The 24,256-nt window shown below is 34.7% G+C and overlaps 1 protein-coding gene across 1 annotated transcript in view; it reads right to left on the minus strand.

The window, feature by feature from the left end:
* Nucleotides 1-19,539: 19,539 nt before the first annotated feature.
* The window catches only part of LOC145277837 (hydroxyproline dehydrogenase-like), a 109,120-nt gene continuing 104,403 nt past the window's right edge, over nucleotides 19,540-24,256 (minus strand). Inside the window, exon 9 of the mRNA XM_080129762.1 lies at nucleotides 19,540-20,165. Within this exon, the coding sequence (XP_079985888.1) occupies nucleotides 19,999-20,165 (167 nt within the window). The 3' untranslated portion in view covers nucleotides 19,540-19,998. The remainder of the gene's footprint in view (nucleotides 20,166-24,256) is intronic.

Consider the following 24,256-nt stretch of genomic DNA (forward strand, 5'->3'; position numbering starts at 1 on the left):
ACAAATTTTTAGAAAATATTGTTCATTGGTGTATTAAACGGTAGAGTTGAATGTAATAATCAAAGAAACAAGCGCCCACGTTTGTGTGCCTTGTGTGGCTATACGACTTACCTGGATCTGAGAGAGAGAGAGAGAGAGAGAGAGAGAGAGAGAGAGAGAGAGAGAGAGAGAGAGAGAGAGATTGAAAATGGCGGTCGTGACTTTATAAGGTGTGGTTTCGTGGAATCGCACGAGATCACACCGCCCACCGCCCACCGCCCACCTCACACATATGCAAATGAAATGCAGTCAGTTTTTTATTTTAATAAAACGCCTGTTGGTAGAGGTGAGGGCAGAGATGCGTGCTGGAAGTTGAGAGAGAAAGTTGTGAGGAGGAAATACAGTGACGAATTTTACCCGTGAACTTTTGTGTTTTTTTTTCTTTTTTTTTCTCTCCCAAAATACCAGCCCATTTAACTGCAATTGGGTAGAAATTAAAAAAGAAATTTCAATAAAAGAAACTGGCAAGAAAATATCAAAAAAGAACTCCTATGTTTAAACACCGTAAATCGACACTTACTTCCATTTGATAACTTATATATGTGTGTGTGTGTGTGTGTGTGTGTGTGTGTGTGTGTGTGTGTGTGAAAGTATAATCAAGTTTCATAAAATAAAATAAGACATTGATCATTGAGAATGTTATATTTCAGACACAAAACTAAAAAATTATACAATGAATTCTTCAGTGCAAGAATGATGGTTAAATCTTCCACCTTAATTAACCTTCAAACATTAAACAGTGGTAGTAAGGGAGGTTAGAAGAGTGAAAGGAAGAAGAACAAGTGTTCACATTTTGTAGTACAATTTCCTGCACTCCCCCAAGAGAAGCAAAAGAAAGTAATGTATAATTATTACTTTTTTCTACTTTTACATATTTAATATAGAATATGTGTCTTTGTCTGGTTTAATATAAGTTAACATAACAAATTTAGTTTCACTTAGATTAACAAACAACATACATAGTAAAGGGTGGTCCACTTAAAAGTAGCCCAGAAAATGTAGTAAAGAGGAGTAACATTCTTTTATTGTTTAAATTACATGTAACATTGTTTAAATTACATGTAACATTGTTTAAATTACCTGTAACATTGTTTAAATTACCTATAAAAGATGCTGGAAGTGTTCCCTGTTGACGTCTATGTATTTCTGGGCACGTTTGCAGATACTGCTTGTAGATCTTCTCTTGTGATTCTCAATATAGCGTTGGTAATGTTCTCCTTTAGTTTATCTAGATTGTGAGGATTGTTTTAAAGTCTCCCAAAGATAATCACGTGATTAAAAGTTCGGGGAACATGGTGCCTATAACTCTTTGCTTATTGTTATCTCTTCCGTAAACATATCATGAACTCGGTGTCAGTGATCTGTTTGATGTGTGGCATGTAGCACCATCTTTTTTGTTTGAAAAAAATTGCATTTTGTTCTTGTGGTCTCAATTGGTCATTAAGAGAAAGATTAGAGAGATCGGGCTACTTTTAAGTAGATGGATTTTTTCATAAAACATAAGTCAATAGACATTACAACTTTTAGTATTACATTCAGAGAGTAAACTAACATGAAATATTTTCCAAACAACTCGGACAAAACCAATCTCCAAATGTATCGTGTTCACCAACTCCAATTCAGTTAAAATGATACCACTTGTTGCATATATCGCAATATATCATCGGAGAAGAGGCGTCAATCAATACGGAGCAAGTTGGACAGAAAAAAGGTCCATTCTTTCTCAAATTCTGAAGTATTTGTGACAGAAGAATCCCTAATTTACAACAGGGATAAATGCTTTAGGGAATGAACTTGTTAGGCCCTATCCTTTAATATATAAGCTGAAGGAAAATGACCATCATCCCCGCAAATAAGACAAATAATCTTACTGAGACTCCAAAAGGGTCTTGGTTTGTTTAATGTTTTCATCAAAACAATTTCTCTCACAGATAATTTTTCTAGGCAATGATTTAACATATTTCAATCACCTTCCCTTAATGACAGGAGATATTTTGCCACATCTTCCTGAACTTTTTGACACAGTTCTCTCTTAATTTAATCCAATAGTTTAATTCTACTGGGAGGGTCTGGACATGATTAATCAACCTCATGATTATTTATTAACAAATGTGTATTATATCCTGTTTGTAAAAAATGGTTAAGAGTTAAAATATCAATTCCCTTATCCAATATTGTAACATATTTGAGCAGCCGATTATTACCTGTTTTTTGCACATCAAAGAGAATCGTCCGAAAATCAAAGTAATCTACCTTTTTTCTTCCTGAGAGCTTTTTTTAAGCATTGTTTGACGATTTGAATCGTTCTTTTCCAGGTACCTCATGCCAAGGAGAATACAGAGGAATGGTGATGTGGGTGATAGACGTTGATCTAAATTTCTTCCTAAATTTGTCATAACTTCAGATAATAGCATACCGAAGGCTGAAAGGTTTTAGCGTTGTCAGAATAAACATTGGTGGTATCCCAAATAAATTAGTAAACCTAATGAAGGCTATCAAGAATGAACGAGTACTCTGGTTTGGACAGAGCTCCAAATGAACAGCATACAGACTCATGCATGTAAATAACAAAATATACATTTTGGAATCTTCATTATTCATCCAAAAATGTCCCGAAAAATCAACACCCACTTGCTGGAAACGGCAAATAAAAGTCACTCAACTGAGAGCCTATAGAACCTGAAAGGGCAAGGAATTAATTTTCTTACAAACAATACGATGAAAAAGAACACTTTTACCAACTGCTTTTCCTGAGCAATCTAAAATCTCATCAACCTCAATTTGTTCCGAGATGACAACAATTTAAATGTGATTCTTTGATCACATGTTCAGTCAAACGAGCATCAGAATTCATAATTTTGCCAATAGTTCGTAACAAGCCTTCATTGTCAATAAAGAGTCCAAGGGCAGTAACTCTAGATGGAATATTTCTTCTAGACGGTTTGTTCAGATATTGTACTTTACAGGGGAAATTCCTCCCTCTGCATAGAAGAGAAGAGCATTAATTTTGCCAATCGTATCAGTTTGTCGATGTTCCAATTTATCAACAAACAGCAAGACCTGCAATCATCTTTGTCAATGATGAAAAGTCTGAAATATCAAAAGGTAAAATATTCCTGTAGAATCATCAGTAAACATGCAGGAAACATTTTTTTTATTTGTGACATTAAGATATTAAGAAATTAAGGCATGATAATGGAGCAATCGGCCAACCGACGTTGAACTGATGCACCCAATCAGGATCATATATCCATAGATCATAAACCTGCTTGAATTTAGCAAAGAAAAGATCTCTAGTAAGCCAGCAGTGTTTTCTGAAGAAGAAATATATTTGAATTGATGTGAGATTCCAAGATCTACTTTAATTAACATTTTTCTTACGTCCTGTATTAAGTTTTCAACAAAAAGATTCCCTTCAGTTTCCTTTCTGTTCAGAACCCAAAATAAAACCATTTGGGCATTGGAGAGCATGACTGAATGTTGACAGGCTTTCAAAACATTAGGAATAATCTTAAGGGTAAGATAGATTGTCATATGTTCCAAGGTAGGAACAGTCTTCTTTTTAAGGGGGCTACTTTAGCCTTTGCAAAGATTAGAAGCTATTCAGATTCTTGCATCGCATACAGTGAAAATCTATATACATCCTCAGAAGCATTGCAAAAACATAGAAATTATGTAGGAAAATCAATTTCACACAAACCATTCAATTACTTGAAAAGATTCTGCCAAGTTGAACGGTAACTGAAAGAAGCAGATGTAAAGGATTGTAAACCTTTGAAATTTGAGATGCTAGGCTTAATGAAGACATTAGTGTCAATTATTGTAGGTGCAAGTCTAACAGCATCCCTTTGTGTAGAATAATAACATCCCAACACCTTCTTAAATGTAGGAAGAGAGGATGAAGCGGTCTCATCCTCTCCTGCCAGTCACGACACTTAGAATTGCATGACTCAAGGTCAAAACGGGCCTCGTTTAACTGTCTGATAAATTGCATTGAGAGAATCAAGATCGCAACTGGATGTGACCATATTGTCTAGATAAAAATTATTTCAGAGAATAGATGATGGTATATGATAACTATACTATTCTGCATGAAATTTGATAATAATAATATATTCAGGGGTAAAAAAATATAACTCAAAATAAAAGCACTAGCATTGAAGCCAAATAAAATAGTATTATATTTGAAAATGCGATATTTTAAATGATTAATTTTGCCATCATCATAAGACGACGAGTCAGTATCACAATCGATACTGATAGAGTTCAGAGAAAGAAAATGCTGCATGCCATGTTTTACTGGCGAATATTCAAAAAAGAGACCCAAAAGGTCAGGATATGAATGAACAGGGTTCAGAACACCTTCAATAAGATTATGAGAACACGAAGGAAGTATCCATACGGTGTCTGCAAAGAAAGGATATTCATGAAGATCCCTTTTAGCTTTTGCATTTGACTTTTAAAAAAGGGTACAATCACGGCCACCGAGATATAGAAGGCCTGTTAACTGAAAAATTCTCGCAGGCAATGTAGGTAAGATTTGTCGAACTGTTACTGTTAATACTATATGACGGCATTTTAAAAAAGAGCATTAAAACATGTTAAAAAAGAAAATAAAGGCACCCAATAATGAAACTGAACCAGTGGCGTAGCTAGACCTTTTGCCGCCCGGGGCGGTAGTGAAATTTGCCCCCCCCCCCGGCATTTGGGTACCCGGAAAATTCGTCCATGGAAAAATTCTTCCGGGGAAAATTCGTCCATGGAAGATTCGCCTTTTTTTGCTAGGTAGGAAAACTGGTCCATTATTATTAAGTTAACATTTATTCTGTAGTTGCTTAATTTTCATACCTTGCGAAAATTAGTTCTACGGTATCTAATTTTCCTAAATTCAATTAAATTAAAATTAAAATATGAAAACTGATTTTTAATATTTTTTATTCATTTGAGATTTTATCTGTTTTCCTTTTGTTTTAAGTAGATGGTGGGGGTTGCCCGGGGTGATTTTGTCCGATCCCCCAGCTAGCAATTGTAAAGTTTACAAGGAGTTATAAAAACTATGCTACAAAAACAAACGTTTGATACTTTCAAAGTCTTAGCCTCATGAATGTGACAGTGATAAAATTAATGAATTCAAACTTTCGCATCTAATGTTATTTCCTCTTTGATGTCGGTGTATATACACCCAAATATCCAACTTTCTTTTCGCACCTATTCGATAAAAATTTATACGAAAGTTCCCCTTTAAGTATGAAATCTTTCTGAGGTCAATTTGTTTTTTTTTTTGTGCTTGGCCGAAGCCTGGGCTTGGCCCTATCCTGTTAGGTCAGCCGGTCACTGAGTATATCTCCAGAAATAATTAATGCTTGCCTTTTTTAAACTTAGTGATTGAAATGAATTAAAGCAATTTATTCTCAATTAATGGAAATTTTGAAAACTCCAAACTGTTAAACTATTTATCAAGTAATAATTTACAATTGCGTTTGGAGTTTTCAAAATTTCCATTAATTGAGAATAAATTGCTTTAATTCATTTCAAGATCGGTTTTTAATGTAGAGAAAGTTCAACCTAGATTAAAACAAAATAAATTGCCTCAATCTTGAAGGATATATTATATATATATATTTGTTTATATATATATATGTATATGTATGTATCTACATGTATGTATATATGTATGCATATATTTATATTATATATGTATATATATATACATATATGTATAGATACATATATGTGTATATATATACACATATATATGTATGTATATATGTGTATTTATATATGTGTATGTGTGTGTATATATGTATATATGTATATATGCACGTATGTATGTATATATGTATATGTATGTATAAATATATGTGTATATGCACATATATATGTATATATGCACATATATAGTTATAAAATAAATCTGTATTTATTATAATGCTCCCATAATGTTGAGCATAATGAGAGCCGAAAATGTCAAACGGCCGTAAGCGAATATAGCAATGGTCTTGTTTAAAATTAGATCTTGTGTACAATTAGAGCTGAGGTCGGTTTGGCAACGACTGCCGATTGTTCCCATTTACTTGGCTCTCCACGAGGGCAGAGTTAGACACAAGGCCGGTTTTTAATGTGGGGAAAATCCAGCTCCACAAAAAGGGGCACTCTGGATAGGAACAAAAATAAAAATTCTCAGTCATGAACGATTTCCCCATACTGACCGACGACAGAAAAGGAGAAGTGTATCATTAGAACAGATACTACACTGTGATATCAGCCCAAAGGCTGCTAATTGTTGTTAAAATATTTCTCCCTCGCTCTCTCAGATGGTCGGATTTCGTTCCTAGCTGGAAGTAGTTGCTAAAGTCTAGCCGCACCGATGAGCTGTAAATGTCAGATTTTTTGTTAGATTTTGTTTATTTTTATTTATTTTTTTCTACTTTCTATTTTTACTTTCTCAAAATGCCGCCCCCTGACATATGCCACTCGCAAAATAGGGACACCTTTTTGCGATTCAAATAACTACAAAAGTTCCCATTTTTTCCAACCTTTTCGATATAAAATGTCAGATTTTTTGTTAGATTTTGTTTATTTTTATTTATTTTTTTCTACTTTCTATTTTTACTTTCTCAAAATGCCGCCCCCTGACATATGCCACTCGCAAAATAGGGACACCTTTTTGCGATTCCAATAACTACAAAAGTTCCCATTTTTTCCAACGTTTTTGATATAAAATTTCAGATTTTTTGTTAGCATTTTTTTCGATTTTCCCCTTTTACCATCTCAAAATGCCGCCTCCATGCCGCCCCCCACCTGACGCTCAGAAAATAGGGACACATTTTTTCTGATTCCGATACCTCCCCCCCCCCCCGAAATTCCGATTTTTTACAACTTTTTTGGTATAAAATTTCATATTTTTTGTTAACCTTTGTTTATTTTTATTTATTTATTCTACTTTCTATTTTTACCCTCTCAAAATGCCCCCCCTAGCTACGCCAGTGAACTGAACTTTATTTAATATAAAATATCAATATTATCTATGTAAAATTACGTAATTTTAAAGCAATATACAATCTAATACTGATAAAACTAATGAATTTAGGGAACAAATAAACATAAAATACAAACAATTCTTGGCCTTCGGGACAAGATCACGATGTAATATCTGTTATGATACTAGAATTCACCTTTTTTGTCCTCGGCCGGTGGAGGAAAAATCCTTTGTGACTGAGACAATTTTTATTTTTGTTCCTACCCAGAGTGCCCCTTATTGGGGAGTTGGATTTTCTCCACAAGATTATATGTTGAAATATTTAAATAACTATTACTTTTAATACAGAAATTATATTTAAAGTTTTGGTTTTTTGTTCTTCTATGTTCATTTTTTTCCATATTTTTCTTCAAAATGTGTAGCATATTTTCATCAGTTACATGATTAGGAATCCTATACTTCGCTATAGTCTTCATTTTCATATGCAGAATACATGAATACGGAAATGAAGTTTACATAACTACTAAAAGACAATCATACTATGATGTGAATATTGGTTAAAACGAAGAAAATATAGTAAACATCAGGATGGAGGTAAATTTGGGAGGGGACATTATTATTATTATTATTTTACTCACTAGGATTTGTCTTACAGGCCATCATCAGTGATCGCTCAGTGTATACTGCCAATCGACTACAACGATGGGCTACCACATTATTGGACTAGAATTTCTTAATAAAGTATTTTTCAACTAATTCCATTGGACATGCAGATGCCCAATCAAGACTCATTAGTACACACCAGAGGAAGACTCCATAGTTGCAGCAATATCCCTGGAGCCAGAAATCTCTTCAGCTTCTGACACTTCACTACAAGAAGTCATCCATTACCACCGTACCAAGTAACCAAACAAACATGTACTACCATTCTTCCAATTGAAATCTTCCTTATCCGAGGTTAATGGTGTACTTCCCCTTGCTGAAACGGATCATCATTCACTCATTGTTGCAAAACAGAATCCTAAAACTTCTTGATATGGCATAAAAGTCTAATGGAAAAGCTGGAAATATCCTCTCAATTATTAAATCCTTTCTCTCATAGGGTTATAAGAGTAGTCGCTGATAGGCAGAAATGAGAAACTCATAGTATTAATGCTGGCGCCCTTCAAGGTTCCATCCTGAATTCAACTCTCTTCCTGATCTTCATGAAGGATCTTCCAAATCACATTCTTAGATCATTTGTAGACATTTATGCAGACGACACCACGATCTATGGCAATAATTCAAATGCTGACAATGACTAAAATCTTTTTGATTCCCTCTCTTCTGATCTTGAGAATGTAGTACAATGGGGAAAAAGGTGGCTGGTTCATTTTGATGCATTGAAAACTAAGCTTCTTTCTTTTCATTATAAATGCTCTGACTCAAGCTCCAATTGAAAAGAATAACTCTCGTCTTGGAGAAGCTCTATGTCTTGACAAGCTACTGAGACTGACCTTCACTCTTGATCTAAAATGGAACACATACATCAAATGTGTTGCCTGGATCGCCAGAAAATTGTTGAATTACTCTACCGCTATAGTAGGTATCTTACTGCTGATGTAATTTTCTATCTGTATAACAGCCAGGTATGGCCTGGAATGGAGTACTGTTGCCACATCTGATGGAGTTCAAAACCAATTTTAAAACCTAAGTAGGTGATGCCGTTTGCTCTTCTTCACAACCTCTTTCCCACAGAAGAGACGTTGCGAGCCTGTCTCTGCTCTGTCGTTATTTTCATGGCAAGTGCTCGACTGAACTCCAATCTATGGTCACTCCCTAGCCAAACTTTCACAAAAAACATTCGACTAATTACAACGACTATATACGATTTCCTCACTCTCTATATAGAGAGCCTAAATCTAAACACAGATTCCATGAACAAAGTTTCTTTCTCAGAAATGCCCCCTTGTGGAACACTGTTCTGCTTCCTGGTTGAATACAATATGGTAGCCTTCAAATCTAATGTTGAGTCGTCCCCATAAATAATCAAATTCTACAGCAAATGCCACGAGATATTCCAAATGAACCACATCACTTCTGAGGAAACAATTTTCAAACTTCAGATTTTCAGCAGATTTGGCATTGCTGAGATTTTGGTCTCTGACAACGGCATCCCATTTAGCTCAGCCAAGTTTTCCAACTTCTGCCAACAAAATGGTATCAACCACATTCGCACACCACTATTTCATCTACAGTTGAATGGTCAGGTTGAAGATACTTTTAAAAGAGCCCTTTTAAAACTTAAGTGAGAAAGGACAAGATCATAAATACTTGAAACCTTCTTGACAAGCTATAGGACAACACCAAAGCCTAACACCCCAAACGGTAGCTCACCAGCTGAATGCTTGATGAATCAGAAAACCCGTTTACACATTGATGTCTAAAACCACATCATTCCATCAAGAGGAATATAAAAATGCAACGGCAGTACAACCGCCATCATGGTTCTGTTCAAAGAACATTCTTGCCGGGTCAACAAGTCTTAACAAAAGAAACAACAAAGACACATTGTACAATGAACTGGAAATGTAATATATGATGTAAATGTTCAAAATTCAATTTGGGTTCGACACTCCAACCAACTGCGACGATCACACCTTCCAGACAGACTACAACAAGATTGTTCTATTCCACTAAACATCTTGTTGAATTCCTTCAACTTGCCACAACAAACTATAGAATCTTCCCAGACTATCAAAGCTGAGGTGCAGGAACTAAAAACTCGGAAGTCAGCTCACATCTTGACTTGCAGGTGGATCGCCAACTTAAGTTGTACAAGCGACAAAATTTAGAGAGATGTTAGGACGACACAAAAAAGTACAATATAAGGGGAGTATCTCTTTAGAGCAAAATTGCCTCCCTTGTCTCAGTCCGAGACTTTAAATTCTCGTAACTTCTCATGAGATTAACACCGGTAGTCAGAGAGTGTATGTGTGCGTGGGGGGGGGGGGGGATTGACTTTTAAAATGTAGGAATGAACATAATTCCCGCCTGTTTTCATCTATAATACTTGGACTATTAACCTTCTTATGTGTAAAGTTTTATTTGTGCTTTTCTAGGTGCTATTTCCTTCACCATGTGCTACACACACATACACACACACACACACACATACACATGAAGGCTGGACAACCTGCGGTAAGATTTTTTTGTTATATTAAAGATAACGCACATCACTATATAGCAGATGTAGATCCTTCAGAGAAAAAATCTTAATAAACAAATTTGTCTAATTCTGACAAGTCCGATTTAACTTGCTCGATATTTTTTAACATTTCCAAATTTGTAATTGGATTTAGTTGAGGAAGAATTTCTTCAAATATTTTAATCCCTTATTATATCGGGATTAAAGAATTTTTCCTTTAATAAGTTCAAACCACAAACATAATTACTCGAGGTAACACCAAGATTAGAAATGAGTTCAAGTGCCGTCCCTTGAAGCTTACATTTCAGACGAAGTAATTTATCAGCTTTACCATCCAAAAAGGCAATACAAAACTCGTATCTTTTAATAAAGCTTGGGAATTCAAACCGATCAAACGAAGGGACTCCATTAAAAATCGGACATTCTAATCTCATTTTCATAGTCTGGAATTTTCCAAACTAATGGACCTTGTCATCTTCTGCAGCAAATTGAGTTTGTAGCAGAAACAAATAGAACTCTTTTCTTGTGCATCAGTGCCTCCCCTGACCAATATGGCACATATTGACCAATCAGAGGCATTGCACAGGGATCTTCCTTACCCCTTAAGGAACTATAACTGCTTCCGTCCCGGACGAGAAAAACTCTTCCCTTTTCCAGCGATACGTCAAAGAGAATGAACCTCTCTCTCTCTCTCTCTCTCTCTCTCTCTCTCTCTCTCTCTCTCTCTCTCTCTCTCTCTCTCTGCCTACACCGGCATCGACGATTCCCACTTGGGAATAACTACTGGGCAAAGGCAGACGAGTTCTATCCTAGATATATCTTTTTGGCATCTTACCTTTGCTCCAATAAACCTTTTCCTTGTGAAGTTTTACGAAGTTGTTTTCTCGTTTATTCAGTAGCTTATGTTGAAATATTTATTTTAATAAAAGTGCCCGAAAAGCATTAACTCAACTCCCTAAAATGGTGACCCGACATATACACAAGTTTGCTGAATGACGAGTCGGACTTCTACCCCGTCTAAGCAAGGAAAGGGCGAACAGAAATTCCTGAAATACTTTCCTCAAGAAAAGTAATACTATACGGACAAACTTCACACCTCTGAGAAGGATATAAACAAGAAAAAAAAAAATTCGTCACGGAAACTTTTTTTCTTCGTCACTATATAAAAAAACGAAAAAAGAAGACATTATTTCCTGCACCAGACTCTTTTGACCCACGTGGTGGATATCCTAGGAAAAAGCAGTTCGTTGTAAATGACTTGAAAACCAAAGTGACTAAAAGTTTGGGTTTTTTTCCCCCTCTTCTTGGGGAAAATAACGCCAGAATGCACACTTATGCAAACAGGAGACAAGTAATTCAAGGGACAGTTAATTCCGTGAAACAAAAGAGAGAATTTTTACTAAAAAAAAAAAAAAACTTGCTTTCACGTATCGGCGAAAACGTAAGTACCCGTTTAAAGAATTCATTTACCTCCAGGTTATAGGTTACACACACAGGCACACAAAAAAAAAAAAAAAAAAAAAAAACTGCCCACACACACATATTGTCCATCTTTTTTTTACCACTGCTCTTTTGAACCATTTTTCTAGTTTATTTTCTTGTAAAATTTTTTTTTCCTCTCTTTTTAGCCTGTTAAATATTTTTCTTATTTTTGCCTCTGTCTAAATATTTTCCCTTTTTTCTCACATGGTCCGTTGATAATGTCCTTCTAGTATCCAGATAGTTTATTTATTTATTTTTATTTTTTTGTCTATTTTCCTCTTAAAATGACAACATTGCCCGCCTTTGCCGGTAACGTTCGAGTTTGGTTTGCCCAACTCGAATCATACTTTGCTGCGAACAACATTTCAGAGCAAACACAATTACATATTTTATTTAGTGCTTTCCCTGCGTCTTTGACTCCTGTTGTCAAGGACTTAATAACTGACACCCCTCTTAACGCTACATATGACAGCATAAAGCGGGAGGTACTGCTCCGGACGTCAGTCTCGGCAGAAAAACGTTTTGAAACATTGGTCCATGACGAACATTTAGGGGACCGTAGGCCAACAGAGTTACTCTGTAGAATGAGGGAGCTGGCAGAAGATGTCCCCCCTGACAGTACCCTAATTAAGCAGCTTTTCTTTTCAAGGCTGCCGGTGCAAGTAAAGGCAATACTAGCGCCTATGATAGAGAAACATTCTGTCGACGTAGTAGCAGCGTCGGCGGATAAAGTAACGGATTTTGTGAAAGAGCCTACCACCGCAGCGATCCCTCAGCAGTACCCGCGTGCCCTGCGGTGGATAGAAAGGTAATGCAAGAAGCAACATCGGTGGTTATACTTACAGCCATCAAACGCCTCACCAGAGAGGTCAGTAAGCTGAACATGGGCAGGCCACATTCACCCCGACGCCACTACAAGAGCCGTTCTCCATCCCCACATCACCGCCGTCACTCTAGCAAGCCAGGACTATGCTTTTATCATAGTCATTTTGGCAAGGACGCACGGCGCTGTAAAATGCCCTGTTCGTATTTGAACCAGGGAAACGATTGTCGGGAGAACTGAGCACGCCACATTCTCCACAGACCACCCACAACCGTGCCTATTTTATCATTGACTCCTTATCCCAAGCACGTTGCTTGGTTGATACAGGAGCAGCTTGCAGCATTTGGCCTCTGAAACTCCTCACAGAGAAGCCGCCAGTCTCACCCATCACACTGCAAGCAGTAAATCACTCCCTCATACCCACGTACGGTCAAATTTCACGTTCTCTGGACTTGGAATTACGGAGAGACTTTACATGGGTTTTTACCGTAGCGGATTTACCTTACCCCATCCTAGGCGTGGACTCTCTGCATCATTTTAATTTAATGGTAGACATCCGCAGACGCCGGCTGATAAACGCTAGTACGGAACTTTCCGTCCCTGGCATAATGCGAAATGTCCCATCTATCTGCCCGGTATTTTTTATTGCCGGTTCAAATGATCCTTACCACGAGTTGCTACACTCCTACCCGGAGTTAACAAACTTAAATTTCGTGGTGAGCAAACCCACGCACACCACAAAACACCTCATCGAGACCACAGGTGCTCCTGTGTTCTCACACCCTCGTCGCCTCCCTGCTGATAAACTTAGAGCAGCGAAGGCTGAATTCAATCATATGCTACAGTTGGGAATAATATGCCCCTCGTCCAGTCCATGGGCTTCCTCTTTGCATATGGTCCCAAAACGTGACGGAGATTCGCATACGACTGGAGACTACTGACGACTCAATGCCATGACGGTACCTGATCGTTACCCAATCCCACACATACAGGATTTTGCTTTCCTCGTTGCATAGTTGTAAGACCTTTTCCAAACTAGATTTGGTCAAGGCCTACCATCAAATCCCAGTAAATCTGGCCGACATACCAAAGACGGCAGTAACAACTCCATTCAGAGCGTTTGAATATTTAACTATGCCTTTCGGTTTATGTAATGCCGCTAGTACTTTTCAGCGCTTCATGGACGAAGTAGTGCATGATTTGGACTTCGTCTATAACTATATAGACGACATTCTTGTGGCAAGTGCTTCACCTGAGGAACATGTCACTCACCTCCGCCTACTGTTCAAACGGTTTCAGCAATACCAGGTGAGGATTAACCCTGGTATCTGCAGTTTCTGTGCTTCGTAACTAGTTTTCCTGGACCACATTATCAGCCCAGACGGTATATCTCCATTACCGGAAAAGGTGAAGGCTCTGCAAGACCTTCAACCACCTACTTCACTTCGCCAACTACTACAGACGCTTTATCCCACACTGTGCGGGCCTTCTAGCTCCTCTTTCCGACCTGTTACATAACAGGAAGAAGAAAAATGAACAAATCTCACTTAATGAGGTCCAGCTCAAAGCTTTCAATGAAGTGAAAACAAAACTAGCGACAACATCTCTACTTGCATACCCTGTACCCGATGCCCAGTTTTCACTGGTCGTTGACACATCAGGCACAGCTGTAGGTGCAGTGTTGCAACAGCAGCACCAGCAACAGTTAAAACCTCTCGCATACTTTTTGCGACAACTGAAACCGGCAGAACATTACAGCACGTTTGGCCGTGAACTGCTTGCAGTGAAACACTTCCAACATTCGCTCAAGGGTCGTCAATTTGTGATCTACACTGATCACCATCCGCTTACATATGCACTTCATTCTAAGCCGGACAAATATTCTCCCCGCGAAACACACCACTTGGATTTTGTTTCGAAATTTACCAGCGATATCCAACATATCTCGGGTGAGTAGAACGCAGCGGCAGACGCCTTGTCTCGCCTTCCCATTAATTCTCTGTCCTCACCATCGGATATCGATTTACAGCAGCTGGCCTTAGACCAGCCTAGTCTGGACACGCAGATCATCTGTGACACCTTGGATCCATCGTCACCTGAATTTGCGACTTGCAAATTTGCATACCTGCCCGTACCTACCTTGGACACACAGATCATCTATGACACCGCAACGGATTCACCTCGACCATTTGTTCCAAAAACTCATCATAGAGTTGTTTTTGACACTTTACACAACCTGGCACACCCTGAATGCAAAGCCACAGTGAAACTGATTACAGCTAAATTTTTCTGGCCAAATATGAGGCGTGATATCACTGCCTGGACACGTTCTTGTGTATCCTGCCAAAAGTCAAAGGTACACGAGCATATCCGTGCACCCCTTGGAACATTCAGCACCCCAGACACTCGGTTTAGCCATGTTCACATAGACTTGGTTGGACCTTGGCCAGTCAGTCAGGGATTTATGTATCTCCTGACCTGTATAGACCATTTTACACGGTGACCCCGATAGAGGATACAACAACTGACTCAGCTCTGTATGTCAACAGACTACGAGCCTATCTTAGTAAGCTAACACCGATGCACCCTAGGGAACAGACTATAAAATCTTTGGTCCCGAAAGACATATCAACAAGAACTCACGTGCTCCTTAGAAAGGACGCAGTAAAAGCTCCCCTAACTCCACCCTACACTGGTCCTTATCGCGTGCTTTCACGCACGGATAAGACTTTTATCCTCGACATTAGTGGTAAAAAAGAGACAGTTTCCATAGATAGGGTAAAAAGAGCCTTTCTGGACACATTAATACATGAGCCACACATTATCATCCTACACCTGAGGTAAATGCTCCATGTGAGAACAGTTATGTGACCACTACACTATATATATATATATATATATATATATATATATATAACTATTTTTTTTAATTATTTGATATTTTCAGCTTTAAAAAATGATGAAATTTTTATCGACCTTCATTTATTTGGTTTAGTTTTCATAACATGAAATATGGGGGTGGGTAGAACACCTGAAAAGAAAAAATATTTAACGAAACTTTTATTATTTAACTTTAATAATGAATAAATATCGAAACTTTTATTATTTAACTTTAATAATGAATAAATATCGAAACTTTTATTATTTAACTTTAATAATGAATAAATATCGAAACTTTTATTATTTAACTTTAATAATGAATAAATATCGAAACTTTTATTATTTAACTTTAATAATGAATAAATATCGAAAATTTTATTATTTAACTTTAATAATGAATAAATATCGAAAATTTTATTATTTAACTTTAATAATGAATAAATATCGAAAATTTTATTATTTAACTTTAATAATGAATAAATATCGAAAATTTTATTATTTAACTTTAATAATGAATAAATATCGAAAATTTTATTATTTAACTTTAATAATGAATAAATATCGAAAATTTTATTATTTAACTTTAATAATGAATAAATATCGAAAATTTTATTATTTAACTTTAATAATGAATAAATATCGAAAATTTTATTATTTAACTTTAATAATGAATAAATATCGAAAATTTTATTATTTAACTTTAATAATGAATAAATATCGAAAATTTTATTATTTAACTTTAATAATGAATAAATATCGAAAATTTTATTATTTAACTTTAATAATGAATAAATATCGAAAATTTTATTATTTAACTTTAATAATGAATAAATATCGAAAATTTCAGGAAAATATGACGATTATTTGATTTTTGCTAGATTTTTAAAACATGGGTATGTCTACAGCTTCAAAAACGTCACTGCATAGGAACGTTGTTTTAAAGCATCGATAATGTAAACACGATTTTTGTCTCGCATTTTCATTATTTTTGTATGCTGTAAAAAAAATTTTTTTAAATATTAGCAGTTTATTTGAAGCTTCTTTTAAATGGTAAAAAAGTTAGGATGATAATATTAAATTAAATTACAGTTACATTGTGTTACAGCGGAGGTTAAAACTGTGGTGTGCGTTGGAAGTACCTGGTTGTTATGGTATCAACGTCTGGACAGCAACTGCCTGTAATACAAGAATGGCAGTTAAATTTTCCACTTTAATTAACCTTCAACCATTGAAGAATGGTAATAGGTTAGAAGAGTGAAAGGAGAAACGATAAGTGTGAGTCACATTTCACAGTACGATTCCTCATTTAAGTTTTCCCTTTTTATATTTAATCCGATCAGCAGCTGTTGTTACGATTAGTAATTTCATAAAGATAATTGAGGAGATACCTCAATAACAAGTCTTCTAACCCTAACCCTAACCCGAATCTCTGAATAATAAGATAATTAATCATTCATATTATTTTCCATCGAGGCTTTTTCAGTTGACTTTAATCACCACTGAATATGTATTCATCGTGATATGTGAATTTATTATCTAAATAAATACTAAATTCACATACCAAATACATTCTATATAACCTGTATTCATAAAATCGATCAGGATTTGGTTTCATTTGTTTTACAGGGCCTTCATAAATTTCATTGTGTTTACAAATTGATATTTTCACTTTCATAAAACTCGTATTTAAATATAGAAAGTGTCTACTATTACAAAAGGCACTGTGAAAGATTGTTGCATAGAGGGGGTGAACATAACGGGACGCGACGACATTTATAATAGAAGGCTGAGAGATGTGAAGAGAGGGTGTTAATGAACAGTTCTTAAAGCAGGACTGGAGATGTATAAATTCTTTATACAGGACGATGGGGCAACGTGATGATACATATTAACTTGAAAGATGAAACACATTACCTTGGTTGAAATGGCGAACGAACACAAAGGCTTACATAAAAATATGAAGACATTTATTTTTCCAGCTGGTGATGAGAATAATGAGAATCCAATGTTTGACTTAGTTGCTACATTGTGCCGTCTTTTCCTCCACTTCCTAAGGAGTTTTTGGCTAACTCTGTCAGTCTGTCGCACTAACTCGCCCCCCCCCCCCCTCTCTCTCTCTCTCTCTCTCTCTCTCTCTCTCTCTCTCTCTCTCTCTCTCTCTCTGGCTGTCTCCCTCGAACTCTAACTTAACTGCATATATTAATTCTATGTGCCGTCAACATGCGGGCCAAACATATGCATCTCATACACATGTGCATGCTGCATGCATATATACCTCCAAGATTTAAATAAAAATAATTAGTTCATTATATTCCGCGATCATTATTTGATAAATACTGAAAATTTCATTAAAATTAGTTAATTTCCTGCTTTTTTGGTGATTTTTTAAGTAAAGGGAGAGGTCAAAATGTTTATACATTTTGAGCATCGGCATTCATTTTGCCCGTACCTACTTTGTGTAGTTTCCGAATCCTTAGATACCCCAGAAATTTGACCTGCCACAATTCGAATTTAAATTTATTTATTTATTTATTCCTTTTCTCAAGTCAAACGACGTGGCATCCAAACAGATCAGTTAGATCTTCGAGTAAAAATCCCATTCCTTATAATTAGACATTTTCAACGGCATCTATTTTGCATAATCACAAATCTCGAAATCAAACGTGGCCGCTTATCCCTCTCTTACCATAGGGTCTGCCAAACGATTGTGAAAAATGGATCGCATGTTTCCGTGACGTCAGATTTGTGTTAACTATACGAACTATGGAAAAGCAGAAGCGCCTTAATGATTTTTAAAACCTTTGTTTATCTTCAAACTGCAATTAATAATTGATCTTTTTTATAATTTTGTTAGGTTTTAAGATTTACACAGTTTAACGATTAATAATATAATAAACATTTGTATATCAAATATGAAATACGGTTTTACTGAATGTTCATTTGGTTACCTAGGTGCTTCCATATTTTGTTCGGTAAAAAGAGACAAACAAAATATGAGGGGGGGCCTACAAAATGCTTAATATTTGTGCAATAATATCTTTAAATTGGTTTTAATCTGGCGATAAAATAGCTGACAAGAGTCATGTTTATATTAAAACTTAATATTTTAAAAAGAAAATTAAACACAATTAATTAAAAATTTATGTTGTAACGGAACATTTTGAAATAATGGAATTTTAATCATTTTAATCTTTTCAAAATTAATTAATTTTTAGGAAATTTCTTTTTCTTGGCAGTTCAACTGATTATAGTATATATTAATTCGAAAAAACGCTATTAAAAAAAATAAACATAATAATATTAAGTTTATATCATTTTTTTTTAATTGCAACTTCAAGGTAATTTTTTGTTCAATACGTGTATTTAAATTTTTAAAAAATAAATATGTTTTAGTTATTTGAACTCTTATGTTTCATAATAAATAGAAATGTCGATAGATTTAAATATATTTTGTTCAAATTTCAAAAAAATAAATAGGGGGGGGGGACACGCACTACTATTTTACCTCGTATATTTTACGGAAACTGTATTTTATATGTAATTTCATTCTAAAATGGATAAGTATCGAAAATTTCACGAAAATCTGACCATTAGTTGATTTTTGCTAGATTTATTAAACACGGGTATGTTTTTACGTTCAAAATGTTTACTATATGGGAACGTTATTTTAAAGCGCCAATTACGTAAACACGATTTTCGTCTCGCAATTTCTTTATTTTCGTACGATTAAATTTTTTTTTTTAATTATTACTGGTTTATTTTGCCTTTCTTCTTTAAAATGGTACAAAAGTTATACTGATAATATTAATCTATAATAAAGTTACATCGTTTTGCTGGGTGGGGTAATTCTGTGGTGACTTTTGAAGGTGCTTAATATATCATCATACATTGGATTACAATAATTAAATTTCACATACAATTCTACATAACTAAAAATTTCTTCAAATACAAACTTCTTCGATCAATCTTTTGTAGACATTAATGACTGCTAAAAGTAAAGAAATAAATAAAATGGTTGTATAAACTTCACCTTAACATTTATTAAACAGAAACACTTATTTTTTTTATTGTTTTTATACTTACAATAAACCGTTTTTTTTTTGTTGTAATAAACTGAAAAAATATATGAGAAAGGAGAAGAGACTGGTAAACCGTTGATATAGGTTTTATTAACTAACAAAGAATACACGCGCTGTGATTTTCATACAGTGTTGTAATTGGCGGAAGGGGGATAACCTATGTCATGTTATTACCGCTGAGCGTCCCTGGAAGGGATAAATCCAAAGGGGCTAAGGAAGGGAATAAGGGTAATTTAAAATTATAACAACGGTGATTATTGCAATCAAACCTGAAAGTGACAGCATGTGAACCCAAGACCTGTAAATCACAACTAAATCCACTCATCTTTTTCTAGCTGCAGTTCACTTCAATAAATATGCATTTCTTTATATTTTTTTTATTTTCTTTCATAAATTTCCCTCTCATTTGAACTTCATTTCTATGGAAGCGAATTGCGAATATTAAATAACTGCCTTACTATATTTGTTTTTTGTTGTTTTTTTCTTGTACGTTAATCCTGTAATTCCTGGATATTCAGTAAACCATTATTTAAATAAAAAAGATTCTGCTTTTAAGTGCCAATTGAATTAAAATTCTTTCCCGGCGTGCTCCATCCAGTATAGATTTGTTCTCATGCATCCGACGAACCAGATATAACAGAGTCTCCATGACTGGACCGTAGGGAAGAGCTTTGTAGACTAATAGTTCAGCTTTACCTGTAATGTAAAGTAAAAAAATAGCTCATTTTAAAAAAGTTAAAGAAAAAAAATAACTAATTCAGCTCTTCAAAAAAGAGGCAGTCTGGATTTGAACAAAACTTAAAATTACCTCAGTTTAGAAGGATTTATTCTCCACTAAACGAGGACAAAAATGATGAAATATAGTATTAAAACAGATACTATACTTTGTTCCTAGCCAAAAGATCCAGAAAAATCTATGATAGAAAATATAAAAGTGGGGATGAATAATTATCTGCTTTTATTGGTTATCTCCCTTTGTTGGAACATCCATTTAGGCCTCCAATGTGCGATCATCTAACCTTCTGAAAATTCATTCTTTGTAACAGGTGGATGGAAAGACACAGACATGCTGAATATTCACAGCATTAATTTGTTTGTACTTTACCCATCTGTCCAGGTTAGGATAAGTTGCAGATTTTTCATTATCTTGCTTTCAGGTTGCAATCAAGAAACTCTGTTACCTTTTAACATGTTAGGAATGTCCGCTCATGACACAGACCATAATCATTTGTTCGTTGTGTCAGTCCAAAGTCGTTGTTCAATTCTAACACTGATTGCTGTGTCAATTGTGTAGTATCAGTTAGTGCTACAAGAATTCTCTCTGCAAATAAAAATGGCAACTTCCACTCAAATCTAGTTTTCTTCTTTTGCAAGCTACAATGTTTATATTTCCTTTTAAATAATAAACTTACAAATAAGATATCTTAACACATCAGTTGCATACTTTAAATCCCAAGAACTTATTTCTCTGTGAGAGGCACACAAATCCCCTCAAATCAACTATCTATCTATCTATCTATCTATCTATCTATCTATCTATCTATCTATCTATCTATATATATATATATATATATATATATATATATATATATATATATTCTAGGATTAATAGAAAATCTTCCAGATATGAAAATGTTAATTTGACTCCAATCTATGGACATAAAAACTCACTGTCTTGAGTGCCAATATCTAGTCGGCCATTATTTTTTGTAAAGGAACCTGGTCTCTGAAAAACTATGACTTTTTGGAGGTTTTATCTCTCAGCATAAACTTTTGTCTGAAGAGAAATTAATCCTAAGCGGATGAGTCGAATACTGAGTGGTCCAAATCAGAGATATTTCCCATTTCTGACTCGTTTGTCTTCATCAAATATCACAAGCCTGTTATTCACCTGCAGTGCAACTATGCAACTAAACATGCAACAACTTAGTTTGAAACAACTGATTCACGTAACTCTATTTCAAATGTTCCTTATCTCCTACACATAACCTTGTTCCACCAATCAGAGCTTGTTGTATCTCTAAGCCTCCTGCGTTGATCACTTTAAATTCTTGACATCAAGTTGAGGAGCTACTGCGCAAAAAGACAAGATACTTAAAAAACCTGATGCCCCATGGAGTAGTAAGTTTTCACTTTCTGCTAAACAGTGTGCAAATGAAGCACATGTTCCCACATAGTACTTCTACAGCAAGCCCCACTTTCCCCAATGGTTCAAATTGTGCAATTGCCATTGCACAAAGGCAGTATGCATCCCACCGATTCATTTGCTATAAATACAAATAGGCAAAAGTTTATACATGCTAGAAATAATTGTAAAAATAAAATAGCTACTGTGACATTCCTATTCTAAGCATCATCAGGTGTCATCACCAATAGCTAGAGTTGCAGCATGTGAACCTGAAATATTTTTAGAATCTCAGTCTGGCAACGAACCACCGTCCAATCGAATTAATCCTTTCACTTTGGGTGTGTAAGTGTGGGTGTATGGGTGGATGCCACATACAAGCAAGCGAGTGTTAAAATTAAAAATCAGTCTAGAATCAACTTTCAACAGGGAAGGATTGCATCACCTCTGGCTGACCGTTGTTAAAGGCGAATAGAAATGGAAATGAGAATTTCTATTTCTATGAAAAGAGTCTGTAATCAACCTTTAACAGGAAAGGATGGCATCAACTCTGACCGACCGTCATTTAGAATGAATAGAAATAAAAATCGCCATTTTTATTTCTATGAAAACAATCTCGAAATAGAGGAGAAAAAAATAAACAACTAATTGTCTCAATAAGGTGTGAAACGAATTATTTCATAATAGTTTAAAAGCCAAATTAAAATCGAATGTTATCTCTGAAAGATATGAATGGAAAACGAGTACACATTTATTGCAGTGTGCATGTCTCCACACAAGGGTAGAATGCAATACAAGATTAACACCGGAAGATAGATTCAACATATTATTCAAGCGTTGTGGATCTGACATATTATTTGAGTAATTTTATTTATTGCGGACTATTATCCTCATCTTTTCTTAGTTGTTTCACAACGTTTCGGCTAACTCTTCCTCTGGCTTTTATCAGGTGGTAACCGCGATGGGATAGGAACTCTGAATCTCCTAACTGCATCCACTGCAATTACTGCCTTCCATAGTTGTTGTCGTCTCACTACGTTTTGGGTAGGATTGAAACTGCTATCTTCAGACACCTGGAATTGTAGAGATTCAACGTCTCTATCCACTGTGCCACAGGCCCCGAAGAGCGATCAAGGTTGAATTTTTTTAGTTTTCATGTTGATTTATTATCTGATCTTCCATGGTTGGGTCCAAACTGAATGGAATTCATTATTGAGATGAGTATTATTTGTTAATTTTATTTATTGCGGACCATTATCCTTATCTTTCCTTAGTTGTTTCACAATGTTTTGGGGGCCGATGATAAAATAGAATTGAATATCTGAGAACTTTATCTATCTGGATATACAATCAGGAAAAATGTTATTGAAGAAATCTTTTTTCTTTGTTTAATCTCGGTACTTTGATCAGTTGTCCCAAAAACTTGGTGGACTGTTATTTCCTTCTGAAATTGTAATTTGAATTTTGAGTGACTTTAGAATCGGTGCGCATTGGCACACATAGCCACCTCTATTTTTTTTTTGGTAGCCACCAGAACCTTGCGTTTCGACATTTTGTCCTGAAATCAAGAAATTTGAGTGACTTTCATTGTTATTGCTGTATTATTCATTTCTTTCTTTTTTCTCTTCTTCGTTACTTGGTTGAAAAAAATAAAAACGAATATATAACATATATTTAATAAAAACGAATATATAAAATATATTTAATAAAAACGAATATATAAAATATATTTAATAAAAACAGAATATATAAAATATATTTAATAAAAACGAATATATAAAATATATTTAATAAAAACGAATATATAAAATATATTTAATAAAAACAGAATATATAAAATATATTTAATAAAAACAGAATATATAAAATATATTTAATAAAAACAGAATATATAAAATATATTTAATAAAAACGAATATATAAAATATATTTAATAAAAACAGAATATATAAAATATTTAATAAAAACAGAATATATAAAATATATTTAATAAAAACAGAATATATAAAATATATTTAATAAAAACAGAATATATAAAATATTTAATAAAAACAGAATATATAAAATACATTTAATAAAAACGAATATATAAAATATATTTAATAAAAACGAATATATAAAATATATTTAATAAAAACAGAATATATAAAATATATTTAATAAAAACAGAATATATAAAATATATTTAATAAAAACAAAATATATAAAATATATTTTTGTTTTCAAATCTTTTCATTTGCTTTGTATTATCCTGCCATCAATACTTCTACTCAAGGGATATAAGAACCATTAGCCCATACACAGTTCGGTATCACATGGAGATTTTCCCCTATAGGTTTTCATTTGCTGGAATAGAACTGGATGGCACATTTTCGCTGGTAGTCTCTCCTACCTACACTTGTGCAGCGAAGATGTAATATTACAGCCAAGGGAGGGCATACTGAAATCATTAGAAAATGCATTGAGCCATAGAAATTAGGAACTTGTGATTTCTGAAAAATTTATAATAGTACATAAGTGGCAATTAACAATTCCCCCACTCTCCAACAACTATGAGGTTGCTCTCACAGAAACCAAGAAGGCTCCCACTCTACCACTCCAAATTTCCCTTTGTGGACAGAAGCCATGCTCGATGATCTGAAAATCACCCCCTTTTCATGTT

The sequence above is a fragment of the Euprymna scolopes genome, chromosome 6, assembly GCF_053919585.1.
Source record: "Euprymna scolopes isolate OS-2025 chromosome 6, ASM5391958v1, whole genome shotgun sequence".
NCBI classification, from domain to species: domain Eukaryota; kingdom Metazoa; phylum Mollusca; class Cephalopoda; order Sepiida; family Sepiolidae; genus Euprymna; species Euprymna scolopes.